Consider the following 23,761-nt stretch of genomic DNA (forward strand, 5'->3'; position numbering starts at 1 on the left):
CAGCAGCTCAACAGAAGTAGCTGTGTGTTTCATATTTAGTTTTGGCCGCAGAACTTTAGGGGAAAAGTGTCCAAGGCATCAAGGTGAGCCTACTATTAAGAGTTTGGACCCATCTCCAGCTTTTCGAACTAGTCACACTCTGACATGGGAAAATTCCTTCTGTCTGCTCTGTGAGAGAGCGTGGAGTCTAGAATGTTCCATAATCTGGCTTGAGCTCCATTTCCTAAGGCCACTCAGGCAAGACAATTTTGTCTCTCAAATCTGTCATATAGTACTACTCAAACTTCCACCTGTACTCTCTATTAAAGGCATCTTAAAATTATTCCTTTTTTTCAAAAGATGAAGAGAAATTAAAATGTATACTGTTGTGGCATGGCTCTTGTCAGATGTGTATGATATTTGGAGACAGGGGTCTCAGAGTACTGTAAGGTCACTAAAGTACTCCCACTCCAGTGTAGCTAGCATTCTCCAAAGAAGAGATGAAGATGTAGGCATATATATGGGGAAGATTATGCAAGAACACAAAGAAAAAGTGACCATCTACCTCGCAAGGAGAGAGGCCTCAGGAGGAATCAAGTCTTAATACACCTTGGTCTTGGATTACAGTCTCCAGAACCATGAGGAAGTTTCTGTAGCTGAAGCTGTCCAGTCTGTGGTTCCTGTCTACGGCTGCTGACCTAACCCCATCAACCACTAAGGCTCCTACATATTGTCTGACAAGGAGCTCTGCAACTCTCTTTTCCAAGCTGTAAGGTTCCTTACGGCTAGGTGCTGGTGGCTTACACCTGTAATCCTAGCTGCTTAGGAGGCTGAGATCTGAGGATTCTAGTTCAAAGCCAGCCTGGGTAGGCAAGTCTGCAAGACTCTTATCTCCAATTAACTACCAAAAAGCCAGAAGTGGAGCTAAGGCTCAAAGTTGTAGAACAGGAGCCTTGAGCACAAAAGCTCAGGGACAGTGTCCAGGCTCTGTGGTCAAGCCCTAGGACTGGCACAAACAAAGATCCCTTATGGATGGGAGCTCTGATGGGAGGAGTAGGGCAGACAGTGAAGGGTCACATGTCTAACAGTGGTGGAAGCTCAAGTTGGACGGTGTCAAATGGCTCCAGGAGAGCTAGAATAGACAGTTGTGGTCCAGGAAGTGACTCATAGGGATACACTCTCCTTTTCTAGCCTCAGGTGTTTCTCAGGGTGCCACAGAGGTGCAGAACTGGGCTTGGACAAAGCTCTCAATCTAGGCAGGTGCTTTCAACTGCAGCAAGCAGGCAGTGGCGCTCCCTGGAGGACTTAGCACTATTCAGTGCAAAGTACAAGGAGGTATTGATGCTCTTCATCTAAAGACAAGAGAGCACCATTATCTACCTGGACACTCAGGGCTTAGAAATCAGGGCAAATCACGGCCCCGCCTGGCGTGAGATAAGCAGGGCTCAGCCTGCCCCATGCCCTGTCACCACTCTGGCAGACCTTCTCTCTTTGGCAGGCCTAGCCAACTAGGCAGGTGGGAAACACCTGACTAACACACAGGGTAGAGCCAGCTTGTGGCTGAGTCCAGCTCCTGGACTCCTGACTTCCAAAGGGTGGGGCTAGGCACACTCCTCATGCATCCGATCTGCCCCTATCTGCACTGGCAAAGAGGGCAGCCGTGAACAGTGCTAGGGACTGCAGAGCTTCTTTCTCGGGCAGGCTGAGATTGGCCACTTTGTAGCAGCACCACGAGCAAGCTGAACAAGAGCACGCTATGGCAGCCGTGGCTGGCCATCTGAAGCCCTCCAGTTGGTACATTTTCTTGGGATGCTTTGCCACTGTGAGGCTCAGCCGTGCAAGGGTTAAGGTGACACAGATAAGTACTAAACAGACAAGAACCACGCGTTCCCTCCCTGGAGGCAGGCTGTTTTGCTCTTTTCAGCCCTGGGACATCCATTCAAATGAGCTCTTACTGATTTCTGCTCCCTGTCGTTCTGCCACTGGCCGCATGGGGACAGTGAACCCAGGCCCAGCAAAGGCTCTCTAGCATCTGAGTGGCAGAGATGAGTGATTCATTACCTGCTCAAGCCAGAAGTGGGTCTTGCCAGAGTAGGTGGCTGCCGGCTCCCCTCAGAAGTGCCGTCCTCATCTACCACTTCAACCCTGCAGGCAAGAGGAAAAGTGGCACTTGTGGTCATCTTGGTTGCCCCAGAGCCTACTGGCTCCAGTGTTTTCAGTGATGCCCAAATGAGGTGATCATGAAGTGGTCCAGGCTGGGGAACACAGGTCCTGCAGCTCAGGGTAAGGATGGCATTGGCAGCTGAATAGTACCTTGACAAAATTCACGTTCCTTACTTAGCTACCAGTAGTGCGCTCCTGGAATCCTAGCTACTCAGGAAGGATCTGAGGATTGCAGTTCGAAGGTGGTCCGGGCAGGAAAGTTCATGAGACATTTATCTCCAATTAACCAGGAAAAAGTCAGAAATGGAGCTGTGGCTCAAGGGGTAAAGTGCTAGCTTTTAGTGGAAAAAAACTAAGGGACAACATCTAGGCTCTGAGTTCAAGCCTCAGTACTGGTACATACACAATCCATGTTCCTTGGAACTTGTGATTCCAATCACATCTGGAAATAGGGTCTTTGGGGATGTAATCAAGGTAAAATGAGGTCACATTGGATTAGAATGGCTCCCAAATCTAATGACAGATTTCCTTCTAAGACAAGGCAGATCTGGACAGACACAGACACACAGAGAAAAGATGGCCATGTGAACACAGTGGTAGAGATTGGAACAAGTGAGGTACAGGCCAAGGCACACCAAGGATTGCTAGCCATCACCAGAAGCTTTCTCCCTTGGTGAATCTGGAAGAGATCAACCCTACCAGCACCTTGACTTAAGACTTCTAGCCTCTATAGCTGGGAGCTAGTCTATTCTGATGTTTTAAACCACCCAATTTGTGATATTTTCTGACAGCAGCCACAATAACCAAATACAGTTAGTGACACAGTGAGACTATTCTCTATCATTTACTTTGTGTTGTCACTACCCCATGCGTGTGATATTCTAATCAGCCTTTCTGGTCATTCAACACAGCAAGCTATTCCCACCTCTGATCCTCTGGGCCTCAGCCTAGAACACCTAGCATGCTGATCCTCCTTGAACTTCAGTTCTCAGCTTGTTATACAACCTTCCCTCGAAGGCCTTCCTTGTCCATCTAACCAAAGGTCCCTAAGAGACTCAAGTTCATAGAAGTTTCTTCAGCCTCTCTCCAAAATGTTCCTCACCCAGAGCGGAACCTATCTCACATAATCACACCCCTCCCTCACTCTCTTAGAATGTCCTGACATCCTGTTTGCCCTTTAGGACTCATTTCTAATGTCATGGTCACTTCTCAGGGAATGTCTCTTGGTTGCTCTGGTCCTGGGTAAAAGCAGAGTGTATGATAAGAGGCAAGAAGACTTTTGCTGGGGTCAAGGGAGATACTTCCTAATGGATCTTGGGCAATGGGTGGAGCAAAGGCATGAAGCTTAGCTAGCCAGAGATGCTCAGTAGCAAGCCTCTGGACCCAACTATGTCTGGAGGTACACAAATGAGGTCAAGAGAACAGCAACACATTGTCAGAGTGCCTGGGAAATGTGGTGGCACCATCTTGAATCATGGACCCAGCTTGATTAGCCACTGGCCTTTCACAAGTCCTGCTCAGGGACAACAATCCCCCCTCCTTCCCTGTCTCCCCACCCCTCCTTCCCTGTTTCCCCACACTCCTGCTGACAGGCAGCCTTCTACCATGGCCAGCAACAACAGACTTCCATGGCTTTCCTTGATGACACTTACCTCTTTGCAATAAATGGGGCCTGGATCTCCTGGGTAGGACTTCTGGAAAGGAAGCAGACAGAGCCTATAGACAGTGACCACAGCCACTTACCCCAGAAATTTCTAGATGACCCTCCTATACCCAGAATCACAGCTTCCCTCATGAGGGGCAGAGAGACTCCCTCCATTTTCTAGAAAGCACAGCCAAGAAGCTGAGAAGGTCCCAGGAGGAGGGCTCTTGGGAATTTTACAACCCAACCTTTCACCAGGCAAAGGGACTGGAGGCCTGAGGAAGAGGGAAGTATTCCAGAGCATGGAGCCAGGTGGTAGCAAAGCCAGGCTCAGAGCGCAGACATGTGGCCTGCTGGGCCTCCTTGCTGTCTCACTTACCCAGTGGTCTTCTTGGCCGCCGACAGGACATAGGAGTGCTCCCGGGAGGCTGTCTTCCTCACTACACTGCTTGCAGCCTCTGACCTGGAGCAGCATGGGACACATGGTAAAGTGGACACACTGTGCCAGTGTAGTGTAGGATGTCGTGAGAATGAGTCAGGACCACCCCGTGGGGGTGAGGGAGGAAGCCACAATGGTATCTGCTGCAAGGACCATTCCAAAAGAAATGTGGACTGCTTCCAAGCACACGGTGTGTGCCCAGCCCTGCCCTGGATGCTGACAGCCCCACCTTGGCACGTGGGTGCTATCTATTCTCTGTCATTCACTGGGCCTAAGGGGACTCTATTGACTTGCCTAAGAGCACAAATCTAACAGGTTGCAAAGCAGGCATTCAATGCAAGGTAGGTGCTAGCTCCTGCATTATTCACCTGCACTATTCCGGCTCAAGGTACAGTAGTTCCTTCCCTATGATTGTCATTCTTCCAGGCCTTCAGCAAAGGGCCTTTCCCATGCTCCTGAGCCACCGATGGGTCAGCAGAGCCACAGATGGGTGACCAGATGTCGACCCAAAGCAGAGCCTCAGTTTGTGGGTAAAGTTACATTCAAAATCCCAGAGCGTGTTCCTGCCTCCTGAGTGTAGTGTAGGGCCTGCTAGGACTTTGCACATGGCACAACACACACACACGCGTAGAGGGTGCTGTACACAGCCCCTATCCTAGAGATCTTTGTTCCGTTTTCTCAAGACACTTTCTAACAAGCTGATAGAATCTCCTGAAGAACCTACAAATGAAGCTTCGCCCTGAACTTACTGCTGGCCTGTGTGTGGTACATTCTGTCACCCCAACTGGGGCAATTCCTGTCAGCAGCCTGGACAGTCAGGCCCTTGTCCTGCCCGTGAGGGACACCACCCTTACCTCCGTTTTTGCTCATCTGAAGAGAACGGCACCTCTTCCTCTTCAGCTCCTGATGTGGAGCTGCGCCTGATGTTATAGGGTGCCCTGGGAGTAGAGGAGAGGCAGTCATGGCTCTCCTACCGCCTCCCCCTTGCTCCTTGTCACAGCCTGCCACTCTTTGTGGTGCTGCTTCTGGACATCTGTATGCTGTTACTGCTGCCCTTGGGCCTTAGCTTGTACCATTTCCTCCTTCCTGAGAGCGGGCACTCTTCCCTATCCCATTCCCTCTAGACCCAGTTCAACTCACCACTTCCCTAGAATGACGGGCCATCTACTCCACAACATTGGATGATGGGAATGAGGGACCAGCAATATAAAGCCCCTGGGAAGTACAGGTACTACTTATAGCTTTATTTTGATTCTCCTTTCCTAAGTGGGGGCCTCTGCTAAGAATACCAAGGGGAATCCTGAGGGAGGGGGCACATCTTAGAAAGGTTCACATCTTAGAAACAAGTCCGATAGAGACAAAAAAATTGTTCATATCTATATGCTGCCAGGGCCAGAAACAGTTCAAGGATCATCAAGCTCTCAGGCCAGCCTAGCCCAGATTGAGAGCCTCACACTTAGAGCGATACAGCACGTTGCCCAGTAAACATAGCCCACCAATAACAGTCACATGCCCATGGCCCATGGTCCTTTCTCCAGATCCCTGCACTCCTAGAAATGTTTTTGTGGTCAAAAAATGCACTGAAGCCAGGCATAGCAGTGCAGGCCTGTAACCTCACATGCAAAAGGCTGAGACATGAGGATCCAGAGTACAATGCTGCCCTGGCTACATAGGGAGACTTTGCCTCAAACATTAAACAAGAATAAAACCACTATGTATAGCTATCCAGTGTTATGGGACTCTGGTTGGCACTAGATCCCAGGTGCAACTGGCAAGGGTTGTCAAGTCTATGAGAGTAGGTTTCCCATCTCTTGCTTGGAGCCAAGTGTCTAACCGCTCTCAGTAGGCCCAATTATTGGGCTCAAAATTTGGGTCTGACAGTGCATACTTACAGCTTCTTGTAATCCTCAGTGGTCATCTTGTAGCCAGAGGAGGAGGGGCGGGGATTACCCGCTCCCATCAGTCCGGTAGCACTGGAGAGGCAAAGAGTTCCCATGTACCCATCCACAGGCCCTCTCTTGTTCCCAGACTCACTCACACAGCCCAACAGTCACGTGAGTGACAGATGGCTGGGGGGGAGGGGGGGAAAGGAAGGACTGGTAGCCTTTCCTCATTGCTGTCATCCCTGAAAGATACCTCTTGCCAACAGATTCACTGTGCCTTCTTCCTGTCCTCTAGGCTCCTTGGCCTTTCCTTTCTGATGGAGCCCCAGTTGTGCCTCACACCATGAGCTTGGATAATATGCCCCATCAGCCTTCTGATTGGCTAAAGCCAAGATCCCAGAATATGCAGTGTCAGCTGTCGGGCCAGCGGACCTCTGGCTCAGCTCCTCACAGCTGCATCCTCATGCCTCTGCCCCACACTGCACAGGCTGCTGTGGGAGCCAGTCAGGATATCTTCCCACACACACCATCACTTGCAGGAGGTACAGCCCTCTCTCTGCCATGAATCTGGACAGGGATCATGCCTTCCTTCCAGCCAATAGGTCAGTACCCCAATAGACATACCTTTTTGGAGCTCCATTAGCCTTAGGAAAGTTCTGCTGGGGCTGAGACGAGCTATCTATGGGCTTGGTGAACACTCCCCTGCAAGAGAGCCCAGATGTTGTTGAGAAGTCAGGGGGTGGCACAAGTGGCATGGGAAGGCAGGCAGGGATCTGCAGGCACTTACCGGATGATATAACCAGAAGAAGCCCTTGTGTTTGGAGGCCTGCTGTGAGAAAATGAGGTAGGAAGTGAAATGAAGCCTCCCTTAGAGGCTCAGATCATCTTTTTTTTAAATCCTGTCCCCAAGTGCATGAAAGGGTATTGGCTTATGGGTGTGCAGTATAGCAGACTGAGGGGAGCCAGACATCCCCATACCCTTAGCCCAGGTGCTCCCTCCATCTGTTGCTCGCAGTCTCTCCCAGGAAGAGCGGCCATAGCTCTTCTGTGGCCAGGCCCAGCATGGCGCTGACTCCTGTGCCTAGGAATGTGTGTTCTATGGCTGCTCATTTACTGCAGAAGTGTCTCTCCCAAAGTCCAGCTTGTTCCTGGTCTGCCTGGTCCTTATGCTCCTGCAGGAGAGCTCTCCTCAGCTCTTCTTACACACAACCGTCCTGCTGTCTGCTCTCACAACTGAACGAATTCAGGATAAAGGTTCCCCAAAATGTGTAGGTTTGGGCTCAGGGACAGGAGATCAGGGCACCTCCGAGAAACCTTCGTTAGAGCTGGATATGGAGACAAACACTCCGGGTAGACAGTCCCTCTGTCCACCAACGGAAAGGCTTTGGGCTAGAGCAGTGGGGTCAGGGCAAAGGGTAATGCAGAAGCCCAATATTCTTCATCCGCACACACCCTGTCTTTCACAAGGTCGTCAACCTGCAGCAACACTTAGAGTGAGACCCATTTGAGCCAGGTGGCTCATATGAGTGAATGTCTGTCATACATTAAGGAAGCTAGGACTCCGTGCCAGTGCTGCCCATCCTAATTCCCACTTGTCTCCTTAGGATATATCGCTTTACTTGAGCTGAGCCCGTGTCCCCGGAAGGAATGTGGGCCCGTAGAGAGAGGATCTAGTTCTCAACGAATACTATACCCTGTGTGCCCAACAAAGGATCTGGCAGTGAGTAGAAATTTTGAGTCATTAAGCAAGGCTGAAGTTACTAGAATCTACCCTCTGAGCCACACGGCCTCTACCATCACCTGCAACACCCCCCCTTCCCGATGCCACTGCCAGCAGTTTGGAACAAGGACCGAGCATGTCATTCAGGAGAGTGCCTCCCGATGCCAGCAGGATGTGCCCACACTTCTGATGGAAAAGCCTTAAAATACAGGCCAATTCCATGTGGCCAGCTGTGAGTCTGAACTTAGGGGGACAGTTGGAGCAAACTGGTAAGGCTCCCCCAGCAGGCTAAGTGCTGTGTGTGCTTAGCAGTCAGGACAACAGGCAGGACTGAGTCACCGGTGAATCAAAATCACCTGAGAACCCTCAGAGATATGATCTTCTTTTCTGCAGGGCAAGTTTAGAATCCCAGCCTTGTTAATAATTTCTATCCCATGGCCACCTGAAGCCATAGCCCAGAAGGGAAGTCAGTGCTATTACTCCTGCACTGCAAGGCTAGGGAGTGGATCCTTTCCCTAGGGGGAAACGCAGCAGAAAAGCCTCACCTTCCTTATGGATTTCAAAAGACTCAGTGTTGTTTTTCCTGCCCCTGCTTAGTTCAGGACTTCTATGTGTCCCCTGTGCACGGTCCACTCTCTCTGCTTCCCAAGAGTCCTCGGTGCCCGCCTACAGGGTACTACAAAGTTCCAGGACACCACCTCTTACCTGGCCTTGGAGACCTCTCCAGGTGATGAAAAGGATGTGGCCCGATTCCGACACGTAGGCAGCTCTCTGGTGGGGGAGGGGAGAAGCAGGAGACCTTGTGAAAGACTGGCCCCCAAGGGCATCCGTCACCTGTCACCCGTGGCCTCCATTGTAGAGGCTACTGGATGCCACCATTCCCACCTCACCTTCTCCTTCCCAACCTTCCTCCACTGGTGCATGAGCACATAGATGCCCTAGCACCTGGGCGCTTTCCCGCTCTGTGACTTGTTCTAGGTCTTCCTTGCCCTTGGCTGGATTGCCTTCACCGTGCTCCATCATCTCTGACTGGCCAATGGTCACGATTGGAGTGAGCACTAAGGGAAAGCGCCCCTCAGCCTCCCCCCAAAAGGCTGAGGCCCCATGGATTGTACAGCCCCACTCCATTGCTGTCCTCCCTCCTGAACTTACATGGTGCGGCCCTCGGATTCATCCTGCTTGGTGATCCAGCTCTTGTCCCCTTTCAGGATGGTTCGAACTTTCATCTGCTTGAGGACATTATTGCGCTCCTCCTCACCTGGAGGCAGGGGCTTCCCTGGCAGGGCCAAGACCACACAACTTTAAAAGGGGAACCCTAGCCCCAAGGCCCTGCAGCCTCTTTTCTTTTCTTTTGCCCTCCCTTTGCTGCCTGGGCAGCGTTCATGGCCCTTGTGGGGTTATGTGGAACAAGACAAGTAGAGCACCTAGAAGCCTAAGCTCACCCTTGGTGCTGCTTCCCAGAGCTGAGATACTCATGGTGTTTGCTGCACAGTTTCCTTCTCAGTTGATTCAGTTGTAGCTCCTGGGGACAAAGGCAAACATATGTTAGTAACTTCATATGTTTGCGATGGCTTGTGGGTCACTTCTATAGTTGGGATGTGGCTTAATCCCTAGTTCATGCGTTGGAAACTTGGTTTCCCAGTGTGACAATAGTAAGGGGTGGCGGGACCTTTAACAGGTGAAGCTTACCCACAGTGAGGGTATTTCCGTGGGAATGAATTGTAGCTCATATGGAACTCTAGTTACTTCACATGGCAGAGTTGTTATCAAGGCGTGAGTCTGGCCAGGCCTCAGTCTCTTTCTGGCTTCCTATCTCATTGTGTGAGCTCATCCTCTCACATGCTGTGCTGCTACTGTGATGTCATCAGCCTAGAGACACTCAGCAGAGCCAAACTGCATGCCCACATCATGCCAGCCTCCTGAACTGTAAGCGAACCCAATCTTTTCTTTATAAAGTTCCCAGCCTCAGTAACAGAAAGAAGACTCATAGAGTCACTAAGTCATTCCTAGCACAAGAAGATCAATCGGTCTCCTTTGCCATGGGGGATGGCAAAGACTGGTGGAGTCCTGACTGGAGGCCGAAGGCCAGGGAGCAAGCACTCACTGTACCTACCACTGGGGAGTGACACCGCTACCTGTTTGCATGGGACAGCTCACCTGGAGGGCACAGAGCTCTCAAGCTGTCAGGAACTGTCTATTCAAGTAAATCACTGATTGGGGCCAAGCATGAACTTCCTAATGAGTGCCAATGACCTCATTCTGTACCCTTGGTAGTGTGGGGGAGACTGCTGGCAGCAAGGGAGCCTCTGCAGGGTCTTGGAGACTGGCATGGGGTTAAGACAGTCCAACTGGAACTGGAGCTGGTCTCAGGGCAATCAGGTGGCCTGACTTCCACGCATGTGGGGAGGACAGGGCTTGAGGAATCAGCTGCTTTGGGGCTGGACCATTTTTGTGACCCTTAGTAGCTGTCTGATGGACTTTGGACAGGTCAGACAATCTCTCCAGGCAGTCTCAGATTCATTTCTTCATTCGTAAAATGGGACTAGGAGTCTGACTTTCAGGATTTCTGTGAGGACAGGAAAGATGATTGGACAATTGGTCAGGAGCCAAGTAGCAGTAACTCTCAACTTTGCTGGAAGAGGGAGGGTCCGTAGTTAAATGGTCTGGGGTAATGCAGCTCTCTTTGGTTTAGGCTTGGCTCCATTTCCAGTGAGGAAAGCCTAGAGACTCACTGCTAACTCTTAGCAGGACCAGATGAGGGTGAAGTTCTGGTCAGGCCCCACATTAGCGTTTTCCTTTGCTCTTCCTCTTGCCTCCTCTGTGCCCTGCAGGGTGGGGGAAAGGCAGCAAGGGGTGGGCCATGCTGGTCTCTGAGCCCCTCACAACTCGAGGGCTGTCCACCTGTCCTCCAGACTGGGAGTGACTCAGAGCAGCAAGGATACCAAAGGTCTAGGATGTGGGTCTACTCGCTGTCTAGAGTGCTTTCAAAAGAGGACCTGGGAGGCTCAGAGGGGTCAGCAGGTGAGAAGTAGGGGCCGGGCTGTGCTAGCACAGTTCTGAGGAAGGAACAGCTTTTCTCCCCAGGGGCTGCCACCCTGTGGGCCCCTCCGGGGCTAGGCTCTGCCAGCTCTGTACTGCTGCCAGCTGGCAAAGCCTGGACATGTGTGGAAGTCAGGGGCACACTAAAAGGGGCAGGGCAAGGGGCCAAGACCAAACCAAATTAGCCACGTCAGCAAGAGCTGGCTCTCCCATAAACTGCACCAAATGAGCAGTCCAGGCAGCCCAAACCCGCTGCATGCCAGGAACGGCACCTCATCATGGAAGATGGGAGTCTTGCATGCCCAGCCCCTGCACTGAACTCAGCTGCCACATCAGACTGCTGTCAAGATCTCATTCCACAGGTGATCTTACAGCTGCATAGGCCCAATTACCCAACTGTCTCTATCCTGGACTCCTGGGGAGTGGCCTTACAGGCTGGGGCACACGGGTAAAGTCAGGCCCAGGTAGCCTGAGATCTTGGTCGTTGGTCTCCTGGTGCTACTTGGAGAACTTGCGAGAGTCCTTTGCTTTCTCTGGGCTTTAACTCCACACCTGCAAGCAAACACCTCGTACTACTTGATCTCACAGGGTCTTTCTAACCCTGTCAGGCTGTTCTTGCTGATTTAGCTTACTTTCTTCAGGGAACCTCAAGGACATTCTTCCTTTTCAGGACCTCAGAGGCTGTGGCCATTGGTTTGCACACATGAATTCCATCCCAGGCCCAGCATGAGACTCAGGAGCTCCTCAGATTCCCTTGATAGACTTAATGGCCATGCTGCCTAGAAGTCTTCTGTCAAATCTGAAGCACATAAGCTATTTCTCAAATCAATATAGACTTATACATGTGCAGAATGACATAAGCAGAGAGGCCATTGGCAACTCCCAGGCCAAAGGGGCAGGGACAGGAGCAGATAAACACCAGGGCTGATACTTCTGCATGGGCTACTCTCTCTCTCTCTCTTTCTCTCGGAACAGGCTGCATTTCAGAAGTCCAGTTTCTTTTTGGATAAGACAATAAATAAAAAAATCACTGCTAGAGTAGATTGAAGAGTAGGGCAGCTCTTTGGAATAAAAAACAAACAACCTTTAAGTTGATCCGTCTTAATCAGGTGGATTGACAAGTGGGGTTAGCTTCTAAGTCTTAGCCAGAGAGCTGCCATCTTTTTTCACTTTGCCATACTCTCCCATCTCCCCTCTGGGTTCAGGCTGAGATAACTTCTTTTTTTTTGTCGATTGTGGGGCTTGAACTCTGGGCCTGGGCTCTGTCTGTGTGCTCCTCAGCTCAAGGCGAGCGCTCTACCACTTGAGCCACAGCACCACTTCCGGTTTTCTAGTGGTTTTTATTGGAGATAAGAGTCTCACAGACTTTCCTGCCCGGGCTGGCTTTGAGCCATGATCCTCAGATCTCAGCCTCCTGAGTAGCTAGGATTACAGGACTGAGCCAACAGCACCGGGGCAACTTTTTTCCTGGTCATCCTGCATTCATCTGTCCTTCCTGCCAATAGCATTCATTGACTCTAATCCTACGTTTCCATATCCACCCCCATGTCTCACTCACCTCCTGATGTTTCCCTAGTGTTTCCAAGGGAATAATCTAGAAGCCCAACAGTCATACTAAACATAGTATGGCCAATCCAATCAAGCACACACTATGTAATTATTTCAAATTATACAAATTATACAAATATCTATATCTGAGGCTGGGAAGGTGGCTCAGTCGTAGAGCGCTTGCCTTGCATGCCTGAGGCCCTGGGTTCGATTCCTCAGCACCACATAAGCAAAAAGAAAAAAGCCGGAAGTGGCGCTATGGCTCAAGTGGTAGAGTGCTAGCCTTGAGCTGAAGAGCTGAGGGACAGCACCCAGGCCCAGAGTTCAGGCCCCACGACCAGACCCCCCCCCAGAAAAAAATAACAACAAATATCTATATCTGTGTCTATAATTTAACATGTCTTTCTATATAGTCTGTTTCCACACCTGTAGATTTAACCAACCTCAGATCAAAAGTACTAAAAAATTGCATCTATACAGCACAGAATAACCACCATTCGCATAGCAATGCCATTGTATTATAAGAAATCTAGCGATGATTTGAAACACATGGGAAGATGCACATGGAGCACGAAAATACAACACAATGTTATAGAAGGAACTTGAGCACCTGCAGACTTTGAGGCAGGTGCCTTTGGAGCCTGATCCAACAGTGAGGTCATGACAGCAAGAGAAGCAGTAGAAATATCCCTGAGGGAGGAAGCCACATTCTTTGCTCCAATGTGCAAGGGACACAAACTAGGACAGATGGCTGAAAAACAGTGCACACGTGGCCCACTAAAGGATCTGTTCCCTGCTTAGAGCAGAAGCACTGATCAGGTTAGGAGGAATCCCTGTACAACACACACACACACACACACACACACACACACACACACACACACACACACCACTCACACACACACACTCTCAGGGCAAGCTCCACAAACCTTGGTAAGTCAGGCTCTATGCAGAAAACAAAGTACTCAAAGAGACAACGAGAACTCCCTGCCTGTGAGGTTTGCATCTAGAAAATATAAAGTGTGGTGTCCAGACTGATGAGTATTGTCCTCTGTGGGCATATGTGCTCAGCACAGCCTCAGGCGCTTCTGCCTTCATATAAACAGAACGGGGGGAAGCAGGATAGTGAGGTCCCTGGCACAGATGTGTATGGCCCACAAAATATTTATGGCCTTATAGTTATTCCCCCAGGACCTGCTCTCTCTGCACTTAGGGTAAAAATAGCAAGTATAGAGTCAGTCAGCCTTGGGAGAAGCATCTACAGTCTGCCTCAGACTTTTCTGCTTTTCTCCAGCTGCCGCCAGTTCCAAGCCATGCTGTAAGAAGACCTGGCACTAGGCCACATGGGGCCCTGGGAAGTGCTAGCAAAGCTGGCCTCCATCACACAGTACATCCCACGAGCCAGGTCAGCACTCTGTATTGAGGTCCAGAGAACAGGACACGGACGCCTGGCAGCACAGCTGCAAACCACAGGCATTAACTACAATTTCATTCCTGCTTCACCATGACCAAATGAACCCAGGATAGGTCAGGGGCTGGCCCAGGACCATACTCCCAAAGATTTGAGCTGTGGTCCATATAGGAGCCCTGCTAACCGCATGCATGACAGCATCTTACGCTCCTGGTGTAAACGGACAGGATCTGGGCACACCCACTACCGGCCACCTCTCCTTTCTCCTCCAAAACTGAGCACTGGGGCCAGCCCTAGTAGCCTGACTATGCCCCCCGACTTGCCAGCTGCTTAGACTTATCAGCATGTTACTCCCGAAATCGACTGAAGAAGAGCAAGGCCTCCACTTTGCTGAGCAGCTTGCCTTCTGTTACCTTTGTCAGGCTTGTGCCTGAGATCCACGAATCTGAAAAAGTTCAAGAGCAAACTGCTGGGATTGGGGTTCCTTCCACGAACTTAAGTCATCCTGGTCCATCAGCTTTGATATCGGAGGTGGCCCAGCCTGAAGGCAAATATTCTTTTACAGGCTGTGACCTCTGCTCACAACTCTGCTCTTCTTCCCAAAGTGTTGTCACACAGCTGTGAAGTTCCTGGTTCTGAACCTAGGTCTCCTCATCTGTAATGTAGTGCAGAGCCACCAAGTCCATGGACCTGCTCATAGAGCCTCTTTCTTGCAGGATGCACCCAAATTAGAGCAGGTGACCCTGTCTGGAATTTTCCATGCTGTGACTTGGGTACTTTGATAATGGCGGGGTCCTAATCTCCAAATGGTTCACACAAGCACCCGTCTAGTCAGATCATCCATTCTGTGGACCTTTTCCGTACCATGACTTCCACTTCTACCTTGATTGGGAGTAAATTTCTGGTACTTTGGGACTTTCCATATCAATGTGCTTAGTGCCTGGCTTCCCTAACACCTTCCATATCAGTGTCTTGGACAGATAGAAATAAGGAGGGAATGAGAGAGGCCTGCGAAAAGCCTGTGTTTTCCTGACCACAACAAGCCAGGCACCTCAGAGTTAGGGACCATCAGAGTAAAGTCAGAGCAAGAGCTGACCCACTAATGTACAGAAGAGCTAATGGATGTAGAGTACTCAAGGCTAGAGGGAGCCATGTTGAGGGGGTTAGAAGATGTGACACATATGCTTGGCTGATGAGTAAGGAGAATGAGATAAAAACACAAGTAGGTCAAGTGCTAGTGGCTCACACTATTAACCCTAGCTGCTCAGGAGGCTGAGATCTTAGGATGGAAGCCAGCCTGGGCAGGAAAGTTTATGAGACTGTTGTCTCTAATGATGTGCAAAAAATGGAAGTGGAGCTGTGGCTTAAGTGGTAGAACACTAGACTTGAGCAAAAAAAAAAAAAGTATAGGGACAGCACAAGGCCCTGAATTCAAGCCCCAAGACCAGCACCAAGAAAAAGCACTTCACAGGGATGTGCTCTGCCTCTGAAACTGACAGGACATTTTGTCCAAGCCCCTGCTGCACCCTAACCCCCCACATTTGATTCCTCATGAGAGCCACCTCCCTTCCTAGAGGAGCTCTCATGCCCCACTGCTCCCTGGCCCAGGGATACAGCCACAGTCCAATGTCACTCTTGGTCACTTATGGAAAGAAGAGGAAGTGTCTAGGAAGATAGGTTGCAATCCTCAGACTGAGACATCACCTTGCAACTGCCCAAACCCAGACCTCTAGTTCCATGCTGAGTGGGAGCCCAGAAAACATGGACATGGAAGACCACCTGCTCTGATTATCTATGTTGGTGTAGGCTCTGACTGATAGCATCCCAGGGTGTTCACTCTGGTTCTAATGCTGCCTCCACACTAGCCCACTGTAGGATAAAGAGCCCTTTCCCTCCTGAATTCCCCCTGCTACAGCTGAGATGGGATGGCTTCTTACAGAGGTTGAGCAAGCAGTTAGACAGGGGCAAGGCAGCTAGCCCTCTGCCCTGCTGGGCCCAAGACCACAGGCATGAGCTTTCTGTGGCAAGGCAAAGCAAGAACATGCAGCCCAGTGGCCAAATGCACGTGTCAAGTAGCATCTGGAGGAGCCATCAAGACTTGACCTGCCCAACCCAGGGATTCATTGCTGACATCAGGCCATATTTTAGGTAAAGGATGTCTGTAAGCATGTAGCTTTGGGGCAAGAACTTGCTCTGATAGGCAGAGTCCCAAAATAGTTAAATAGTTGGGAGACAGGCTCTTAACACTCCCCCTTCCCATCAGGAAAAACACAGTGCTCCCATCTGGTCAGGAGGACAGTGATAAGGTGATGATAAAGTCTTCTGTTTCCCTGGAACAAGTCCCTAGACATTCATGGATACTGCCAGTGCCAGTCCCTCAGCTGGGCACTGCTTACGGAGGGATCTCAGAGAAGATGGCTGGTATGTAGGAAGGAGAAGGCATTCTCATCCCAGCTCTTTAACCCTTGGGACACCTAGTCTCTCCTCATGGGCCCTTGATTCTCCACCTGGATAAGGGCACAGGACTAAACATTTGGTAAATAAAATCTGCAAGGGAGCCCGGTGCCTGTGGCTCACACCTGTAATCCTAGCTATTCAGGAGGCTGAGATCTGAGGATCACGGTTCAAAGCCAGCCCAGGCACGAAAACCTGTGAGACTCTTATCTCCAATTAACAACTAGAAAACCGAAAGTGGTACTGTGGCTCAAGTGGTAGAGCACTCGCCTTAAGCTGAAGAGTGCACAGACAGTGCCCAAGCCCAGAGTTCAAGCCCCACAATCGACAAAAAAAAAAAACCTGCAAGGGAGCCTCCAACCACTAGATCAGTCCCCTTCTGGCCCTTCTAGGAGACAACCCTGAAGCTCCAGTCTGCTTGGGACAGCTCCCATAGCTCCCCTCCCAAACCTCTTGCTCAGAACAGCACCTTCTGCTGATCACCCATGTGACAGGACCCCATGGGGTGCTACTTTGGGTGGGTGGGACCAAAAGCCTAGCATAGTAGGGAGAAAACCTTGGCTGCATTATGGCTACCCCCTCCTCAGCTGCAGCAGGAAGTATAAAGACAAGCTGATATTCCACCTGCTTGCCTGGAAAGGGTACTAGGGCGTACACAGCCTGAAGTGCAAGGCAGGCTGAGGAATGTCCCTCCCACCACACACACACACACACACACGCACACACACGCACACACACACAGAGTACTTGGATATCCCCATCCAGTTCTTTCTCAAGGAATGCACTTGGCTCACAGAGTTTCGACCCAGGCTGACCTAAGCCAGCACTCAAACAGCCAGCCAGATTCTCTGTGCCAAAAAGGCTGGCATGATGAAATGTCCCATTTTATAATGCAGCCTCCTAGTCCAGGTCTTGTGAATCTGAGAATTCGGATTCCCAATATCTTGGGATTTCAACAGAATCACTAGACAGGTTGCTTTCTTTCCAGAAGGAGGCAAAGGGACCATTAACACTGTCCCCACCTGCTCCAGTGCTTTATACTCGTAATCTTAGCTACTTGGGAGGCTGAGAGGCTGAGATATGAGGATTGCAGTTTGAAGACAGCCTGGGCAGACAGGTCCATGAGACTCTTTGTGTGTGTTTGTGTGTGTATGTGTGTGTGTGTGTGTGTGTGTGTGTGTGTGTGTGTGTGTGTCAGTCGTAGGGCTTGAGCTCAGGGCCCCTCAGCTCTTCAGCTCAAGGCGAGGGCTCTACCACTTGAGCCACAGTACCACTTCCGGTTTTCTAGTGGTTTATTGGAGATAAGAGTCTCACGTCTTTCGTGCCTGGGCTGACTTTGAATCGTGATCCTTAGATCTCAGCCTCCCAAGTAGCTAGGATTACAGGCGTGAGCCACTGGCACTTGGCAGGTCCATGAGATTCTTATCTCCAATTATCTGCCAAGAAGTTAGAAGGAGAAGTGTGGTAGAGTGGCAGACTTGAGAGTAAAAGCCAAGCAAAAGCATGAGGTCCTGAAGTCAAAGCCCAGTACTGGCATAAAAAAGTGATTTAGAGGCCTTAGACAGGGCTAGGCCCAGCAGAGCAGTGGCGGAACAGCTGGATCACGTCTGTCCCCCGCTGCCCCCCCTAACTTGCTGCTCAGCACATACCTCCCAGGAGCTACACGAGCCTCCCTTCTTGCAGGAGCTCACGACCTGCTTGAGATAGTCCAGTCCCTGAGGCTCCTGCCTAGAGGCCAACAAGACAGCAGGAAGGAGGCTCACCAAATGGAAAAAAGAGCTGGAAGAGACTTTGGTTGCTGAGGAAAAAATGTAATATGGAAAAAGAACTAGTATTGGGGGGGGGGTGGTATTTGTAAATGTGCTTTACAGGTAAATGACTTCTGCATGAAAGTCTGGAATTTCACCTCCCGCCATCCCACCCCAACACCCCAGATTCTAGACTTCTCGGCGTCTTGCTGAAGGGACCATGGAAGGAAGATTTTCGAAGCAAGCCAGCTCCTTCCCAAGATGGTGGGGAGCTGAAGCCTGAGGGGGAAAGGCGGCCATGGCCCCCTGCCACTCCTGGGGCACAAGGCTTCTACCTGGCTCCCCGCTATCCATTTTCTGGCTCTAAGTAAACTGAACACAAGCAGTTGCTTAGGGGAGACTGGATCATTTCAGAAGTGGTGTGGCCTCAAAGACCAGCAAAGGATGCTGGGACGAGCCTTCTGAAGCGCCTCTGTGGAGGGGTTTGGGTGAGGCCACAGGACTCCAAGAGCGAATCCCAGTGCTATCACCATCTCACCTCATCGGCTGTACCATGAGAAAGGACCCTGAGGAACTCAGGGGCTCCTCCAGCCTCTGGTAACCTGTGCATCCCTCACCGCACAATAGTTTTTGCAGTTTGTGAACCAAGGTCTCAGTCGTACAGAGATGCTACCACCATCTGTAGATAAGGCAGCTTAAAGGGGACCAAAAGGGGTTCAGGGCCAGATGCTGAATGCTCATGCCTATAATCTTACTCAGAAGGCTGACACTGAGGATCACAGTTCACAGCCAAACTAGTCAGGAAAGTCTGTGCAACTGTTATCTCCAAAAAAAGCCAGATGTGGAGCTGTGGCTCAAGTGGTGAAACCAGTAGCCTTGAGTGGAATGAAGCTAAGGGACAGTACACAGGCCCCGAGTTCAAGCACTAGGACTGGCACAAAAAGAAGTTTAGAAATTGTGGGGCCTACCCCACCCCACCTTCCCCTCTCTCTCTCTCCCTCCCATGCCCAGGAATGTCACTTGCAACCTCACTGCTGCCACCTCTGGGTAGGACTGAGTAACACTGGCCAAAGCCAACTGCTTTAGGTCTATCTTAGAGGTGAAGATCAAAAGGTAAGGACTACCCAGAGGCCCCTCTAGCATCCAGATGAAACCTCACCCTAGATCTGGGAGGCAAGACTACAGCCTCCTTCTCTCCCAGGGCTTCCTTGCCTCCCCCACTCCCCCCCCCCCCCGGCTCCAGCCCTTTCTCACTTTCCTGTCCAGCTCCAACTCAGAGTCCTCTTAGTCCCTCCCTTCCTACTATCATCCCTATCCCCCATTACTTTTCACTAAGAGATGGAGGCCTTGAAAGGAGAAAGTATTTGCCCAAGGTCACATTTTCCTTTCTGCAACAAGCATTTATGGAAAGCTAACAGCTGGCCTGGGTACTGGGGAGAGCTGAGGAGCCAGGAGCCAGAGGAGGGGAGAACGGCCCTGTGGCCCTGCCAAAGCGCTGCATTTCCCAAGGAGGCGCCCTTGGCTCTGGTCCTAAAGTATGCGAAAATGAGTAGGAGCTCACCCGGGCAGAAATGGTGCAATGAGTCCTGCTTTTTGGTTTGTGTTGTGGTTTTCTGTTCCAGTCTAAACCAGGCGGGGTCTGATGTAAGCATTTTCTGCAGGGATCCCCTTCTTGTGCCTGCTCTCTCCCTAGCAACTCTGCCACATCAAGCTCTCGGGGAAAGTGACCTAGTCATCAGAAAGTGGCATGCGGAGCCAGCGATCACAGGGACCACACCAAGGAGGCTGGACCTAAGTGCCTGACATGGACCCACAAACGTGTCCAAGGCCAGGGACCACCAGCAGCTTGGGGGTCTGCTCAGCACTGGCCCAGGTCTTCCCCTCTGATTGGGGTGTGGCTCCAGAGGTCCACAGCCACTTCAAGCCACCAGCAGTAACCTCAAGAACAAGCTCTGCAGAAAGAGGGGCAACACAGCAGGCATTAGGCATGGTTGGGGAACTGCCCATGCGGTGCTCCAGGCAGCCTGTTCCCAGACTGTGTTCCTGAAAGTGGCCTCTGGGTCCCTCCAGAAACTAAATCCCCCTGGGACATCTGCCTAAGCTCCAGATTCCTTTCTGCCTCCTCACCTCTGAATCTCAGTGTAGTCACGGGCCCTGGGGAAGGACACGTACAGGACCTCTGATCCTTTTATTTTCTCCTCTCTTTTCCCACCTAGCCCTGGCCCCTCCCACCTCCCTGTCTGCCCTCTCGGTTCCCAGCCATCCCAGCAAGCAAAGCGAGCAGAAAATGCCCATTAAATGCTTCAATGAACATCAAAAACTCCATTCCACATCCTCAAAAAGGACCAGAGCAAGTCCCTTTCTGTGCCTCAGTTTCCCTTCAGGAAAAATGACCCCCGATAACCCCAATCAGAAAGGAGGCAATGTGTCAGCAGTGGGAAGTTACAGGAGTTCTTTGAAACAAGTAAAGAAAACAAACCAGACTTTTGTTGACATGGGAACTCGGCCTAAGCACCAAGGACTGTATGATGAAACTATCTGCACCACTCATGCAGCTATCAAGGATTTTCAAACTCGTTTCCTCAGGGGTGGGAGGGAGTGTGCATCCTGACCAGCTTCTGAAAGAGGTTCCCCCTAAGCTTCTGAGCTAGACACCCAGCTGCTTTCATACAAGTAGGAAACCCAAGCATTCTTGAGGTCATGTGGCACACTCGGGTTTGCACACAGCTACATGGTAGCTGAGCTTTCCTTTGAATCTAGTATAACCTCTGGTGCTGTCCTCTTCATCTTTAACCTCACCTATTACATCCCCCACTAGGAGCAAGATGCTGGACAATTCATTCCTTCTTGACTGCCAGTCCCTAGTGCACTGCCCTGTTCTGCCATCAGCCAGTTGTCTGTGGGTGCAGGGAGGATGAATGCAAAACCCTTTGTCCCAACTGTGGGGACCCAAAGGCCTAGGGTGGCAGCTGAGACGTTTCTCTGAGTTCCACAGACCTGGAGACAAGCTTTCCTCTTCCATGGCACTGCTCTTGCCCCATACCACCTGGGGAATGGTAATGAATGCGGCCTTAGTGCTCAGCGAGGCCCACTGTGTGCCATGTGGCCTGCTACATTACAGGCTGTGCCTTGAGGCGGCATTCACACCTATGGAATCAGTCACTTGGGGAGACTTGAGTGGGAAAGAAGAGCAGGCTTCCAACTTCCACAATGGATCAAACCCTGAATTGCGGGTGTTTTCTTGGCATGCAACTGAAGACCGTTGAGGGGAACAGGTGTGGATGCCTTCCTTTCACCAGGTTTTGGAGTCAGCACGGGGAGGCCAGAATCCCTGCTCTGCAAGATCTCAGAAGGCTATAACAGGGGGAGTGAGACAGAAGATGGGAAAGCAAAGCAGCCTGAGTGAGGCTGAGGTACAGCTTTGGCTGCGCTGGACCACTGCCCTTAATCCAGAGCGCTTTGTCCCAGTGACAAGCAATCACTGCTGCCATTACCATTCAGCTCCTTACAAAGTAGCTTATCTGTCTTCCTGTCACTCCTCCCTGCCAGGCACGAGGCTTTCTCTTCCAGCCTGCACTGTCTGGCTCTCACAGGAACATTTTTGGAGACTAAGAAAAATTGGTTTTGGCTTTTCAGGAATGAGTGAAAGCTAGAGTCAAGCAACTCCAAACCATGTGTAGGCCTTGATTTGGCAGATTTTGAGCTTCTGATCCTGCTTCTAAGTCTTCTTCTTCCAGGAAGTCAGCCCTTAGCTTTTTAGCCAGAGTTGCTTCCCTGGTCCAGGGGAAGAGTCCAATGTTTTCTACTTCCAAGAGCTGCAGTACCATACGTGCTGAGTGTCCAGAGGACAGAAAGAACAGATTTTGAGCACTGGCAGTGTGCTGGGTGCTGCACTGGGTGCCTTCTGCTAGCCGCAATGGCAAAGAGGGCAAGGTAGGGCAAGTGAGATGATTTTATTCTTTTTCATGTTCGAGTGAATGTGCTGGGGTACAATGAGGGGAACGATACAAGCACCAAGCCCTCTAGAACATTGTCCCTTTGTCAATGCACCTGTGCTCTGCTCACCAAAGCTGACCCTGCTTTCCCAGATGTGACAGTTGAGGCCCTGGGAAGGCACTTGAACATCCTCAACTTGGTTCTGTAGCTCTGTGTAGGTGTGTGCATGCACAGACACACATGTGCGTGCACACACACATCACAGACACACAGACAGACACATACACATACAAACAGATAGAGGGTCCTTTACCCTAAAGCTTCATTTAGGTTTACGTTTAGATCAACCACCCCTGTTTCCTGGCTGCAGGCAGAAGTCAAAAGAGCCATGAGACCATGGCAAGAGTAATACCAGGTGTCAGAAACTTTGATCAGTGCTGGATTGGGCAGGAAAGGCCTTCTGCCTTCCTCCTTCCCTCTGTGTGTCTCTGTCTTTCTTTGTCTTCCTCCTTCCCTGTCTGTCTCTGTCTTTTTCCATCCTGAGATGTTTCTTCATTACCTTCCACAGTGCTAAGACTAAATGCTATAGGTGAACACATCTCCTCGGTCCTAAAGCCCAGGCACAATCCCACCACCTACCTTATCCCTGCTCAGAGCAGTTCTGGTGATAGGCTGCCTGGCATATTATCTCTCTGGGCCAGTGGAGCTGCCCAGGTGCCTCCAAGCTTGCAAGTAGCAGAGCAAACAGCAGGATCTGAGCTTTCAGCCTTTATGTGAGGCAAGGTATCACTCTGACTTTCCAAAGAGGACAAGGCTCTTGGCTCCCCCTGCCCCCATCAAAACAATCCAGCCACAGAGCCTGTGTGCTGCAGATTGCCTTGATAGCACCACAGTGACACTTGATTCGGCGCCTTCTGTCTGAGCACAAGCAACTCCTTTCCCGTGGCCCTCCCTGAGATCGCCCTGTGCCCAGCACATGTTCCTCACAAACCCCCATCAACTCCTCTTCCATAGGTTCTGAACCAGTGAGGAGTTGCTCCAGGTGAGCCAGCCAGTTCAGATTTCTCATCTCGAAAATGGACATAAGAGTGCTGCGGGGTGGAGGGTGGGGGGTGGGGGGGTCAGACTCCCTGAATTTCGAAGCAATCAGTACTAGGGTCACCCTGCCCCCTCCCTGGAGAAGTAAGGACTTATGGGTGAGAGAACTGATGTCCCGAGTTGTATCCTGCAGGACACGGATGGGTGCGTGGCCCTCGCTGCCTCCCCGTCTGGCTGCCTGGGACGGCGAGTCGACAGCCCTACCTGGAACAGGTGCCCAGCTTGTGGGGCCCGCGGAGGGTCGGGCGGGCGCCGGACGTAGGCTCCCTCGAGTGGGCAGTGCCGGACCTGGCCAGACCGAGGTGGCGGCGATTGCTGGGAGCGGGACGCAGCGGGGAGCGCTCGGGGAGGCGAGGAGGCCCGGACTGGGCTCACCCGCAGGAGAACAAACAGGTTTTCTCCGGCTGCCCGGAGCCTCGCCCCTCGCCCCTCCCCTCGTCCGGCCCCCTTCCTCTGCCCTCTCCTAGGGTAGGTAGATGCGCCTGGCACATTCCGCACATTCTCCCGCCAGTGTCCTCCTCCTGCCCGCCCCTTTCCAGCCCCGCCCCCTCGGGGCTGCGGGAGAAATCAAGGCGCGGGCTCCCCACGCCGAACCCAGAGAGAGCTCCAGAAGGTTTCGCCGCGTGGAAAACTTCCAGGCAAATTCCTCCGGGCTCGCGGTACCCGGGCCAGGAAGCCTCCACCACGTGAAGGGCCCCCAC

General features: G+C 51.3%; 1 protein-coding gene across 3 annotated transcripts in view; it reads right to left on the reverse strand.

The window, feature by feature from the left end:
* Znf185 (zinc finger protein 185 with LIM domain) overlaps positions 1 to 23,435 on the reverse strand; it is a 58,861-nt gene extending 35,426 nt beyond the window's left edge. For 2 of the 3 annotated variants that reach the window (XM_042680421.1, XM_042680419.1), the window contains exons 1-11: positions 23,265 to 23,435; positions 9,269 to 9,348; positions 8,979 to 9,102; positions 8,532 to 8,597; positions 6,894 to 6,935; positions 6,731 to 6,808; positions 6,116 to 6,196; positions 5,078 to 5,161; positions 4,164 to 4,247; positions 3,795 to 3,836; positions 2,041 to 2,124 (exon numbers count right to left, since the gene is read on the reverse strand). In XM_042680421.1, the coding sequence (XP_042536355.1) occupies positions 2,041 to 2,124; positions 3,795 to 3,836; positions 4,164 to 4,247; positions 5,078 to 5,161; positions 6,116 to 6,196; positions 6,731 to 6,808; positions 6,894 to 6,935; positions 8,532 to 8,597; positions 8,979 to 9,102; positions 9,269 to 9,302 (719 nt within the window). In that variant the 5' untranslated portion in view covers positions 9,303 to 9,348; positions 23,265 to 23,435. The remainder of the gene's footprint in view (positions 1 to 2,040; positions 2,125 to 3,794; positions 3,837 to 4,163; positions 4,248 to 5,077; positions 5,162 to 6,115; positions 6,197 to 6,730; positions 6,809 to 6,893; positions 6,936 to 8,531; positions 8,598 to 8,978; positions 9,103 to 9,268; positions 9,349 to 23,264) is intronic. The other variant, XM_042680420.1, reaches the window with a different exon arrangement.
* Positions 23,436 to 23,761: the final 326 nt, after the last annotated feature.

Source organism: Dipodomys spectabilis, unplaced genomic scaffold (genome assembly GCF_019054845.1).
Source record: "Dipodomys spectabilis isolate Male_0828 unplaced genomic scaffold, ASM1905484v1 ptg000060l, whole genome shotgun sequence".
NCBI lineage: Eukaryota > Metazoa > Chordata > Mammalia > Rodentia > Heteromyidae > Dipodomys > Dipodomys spectabilis.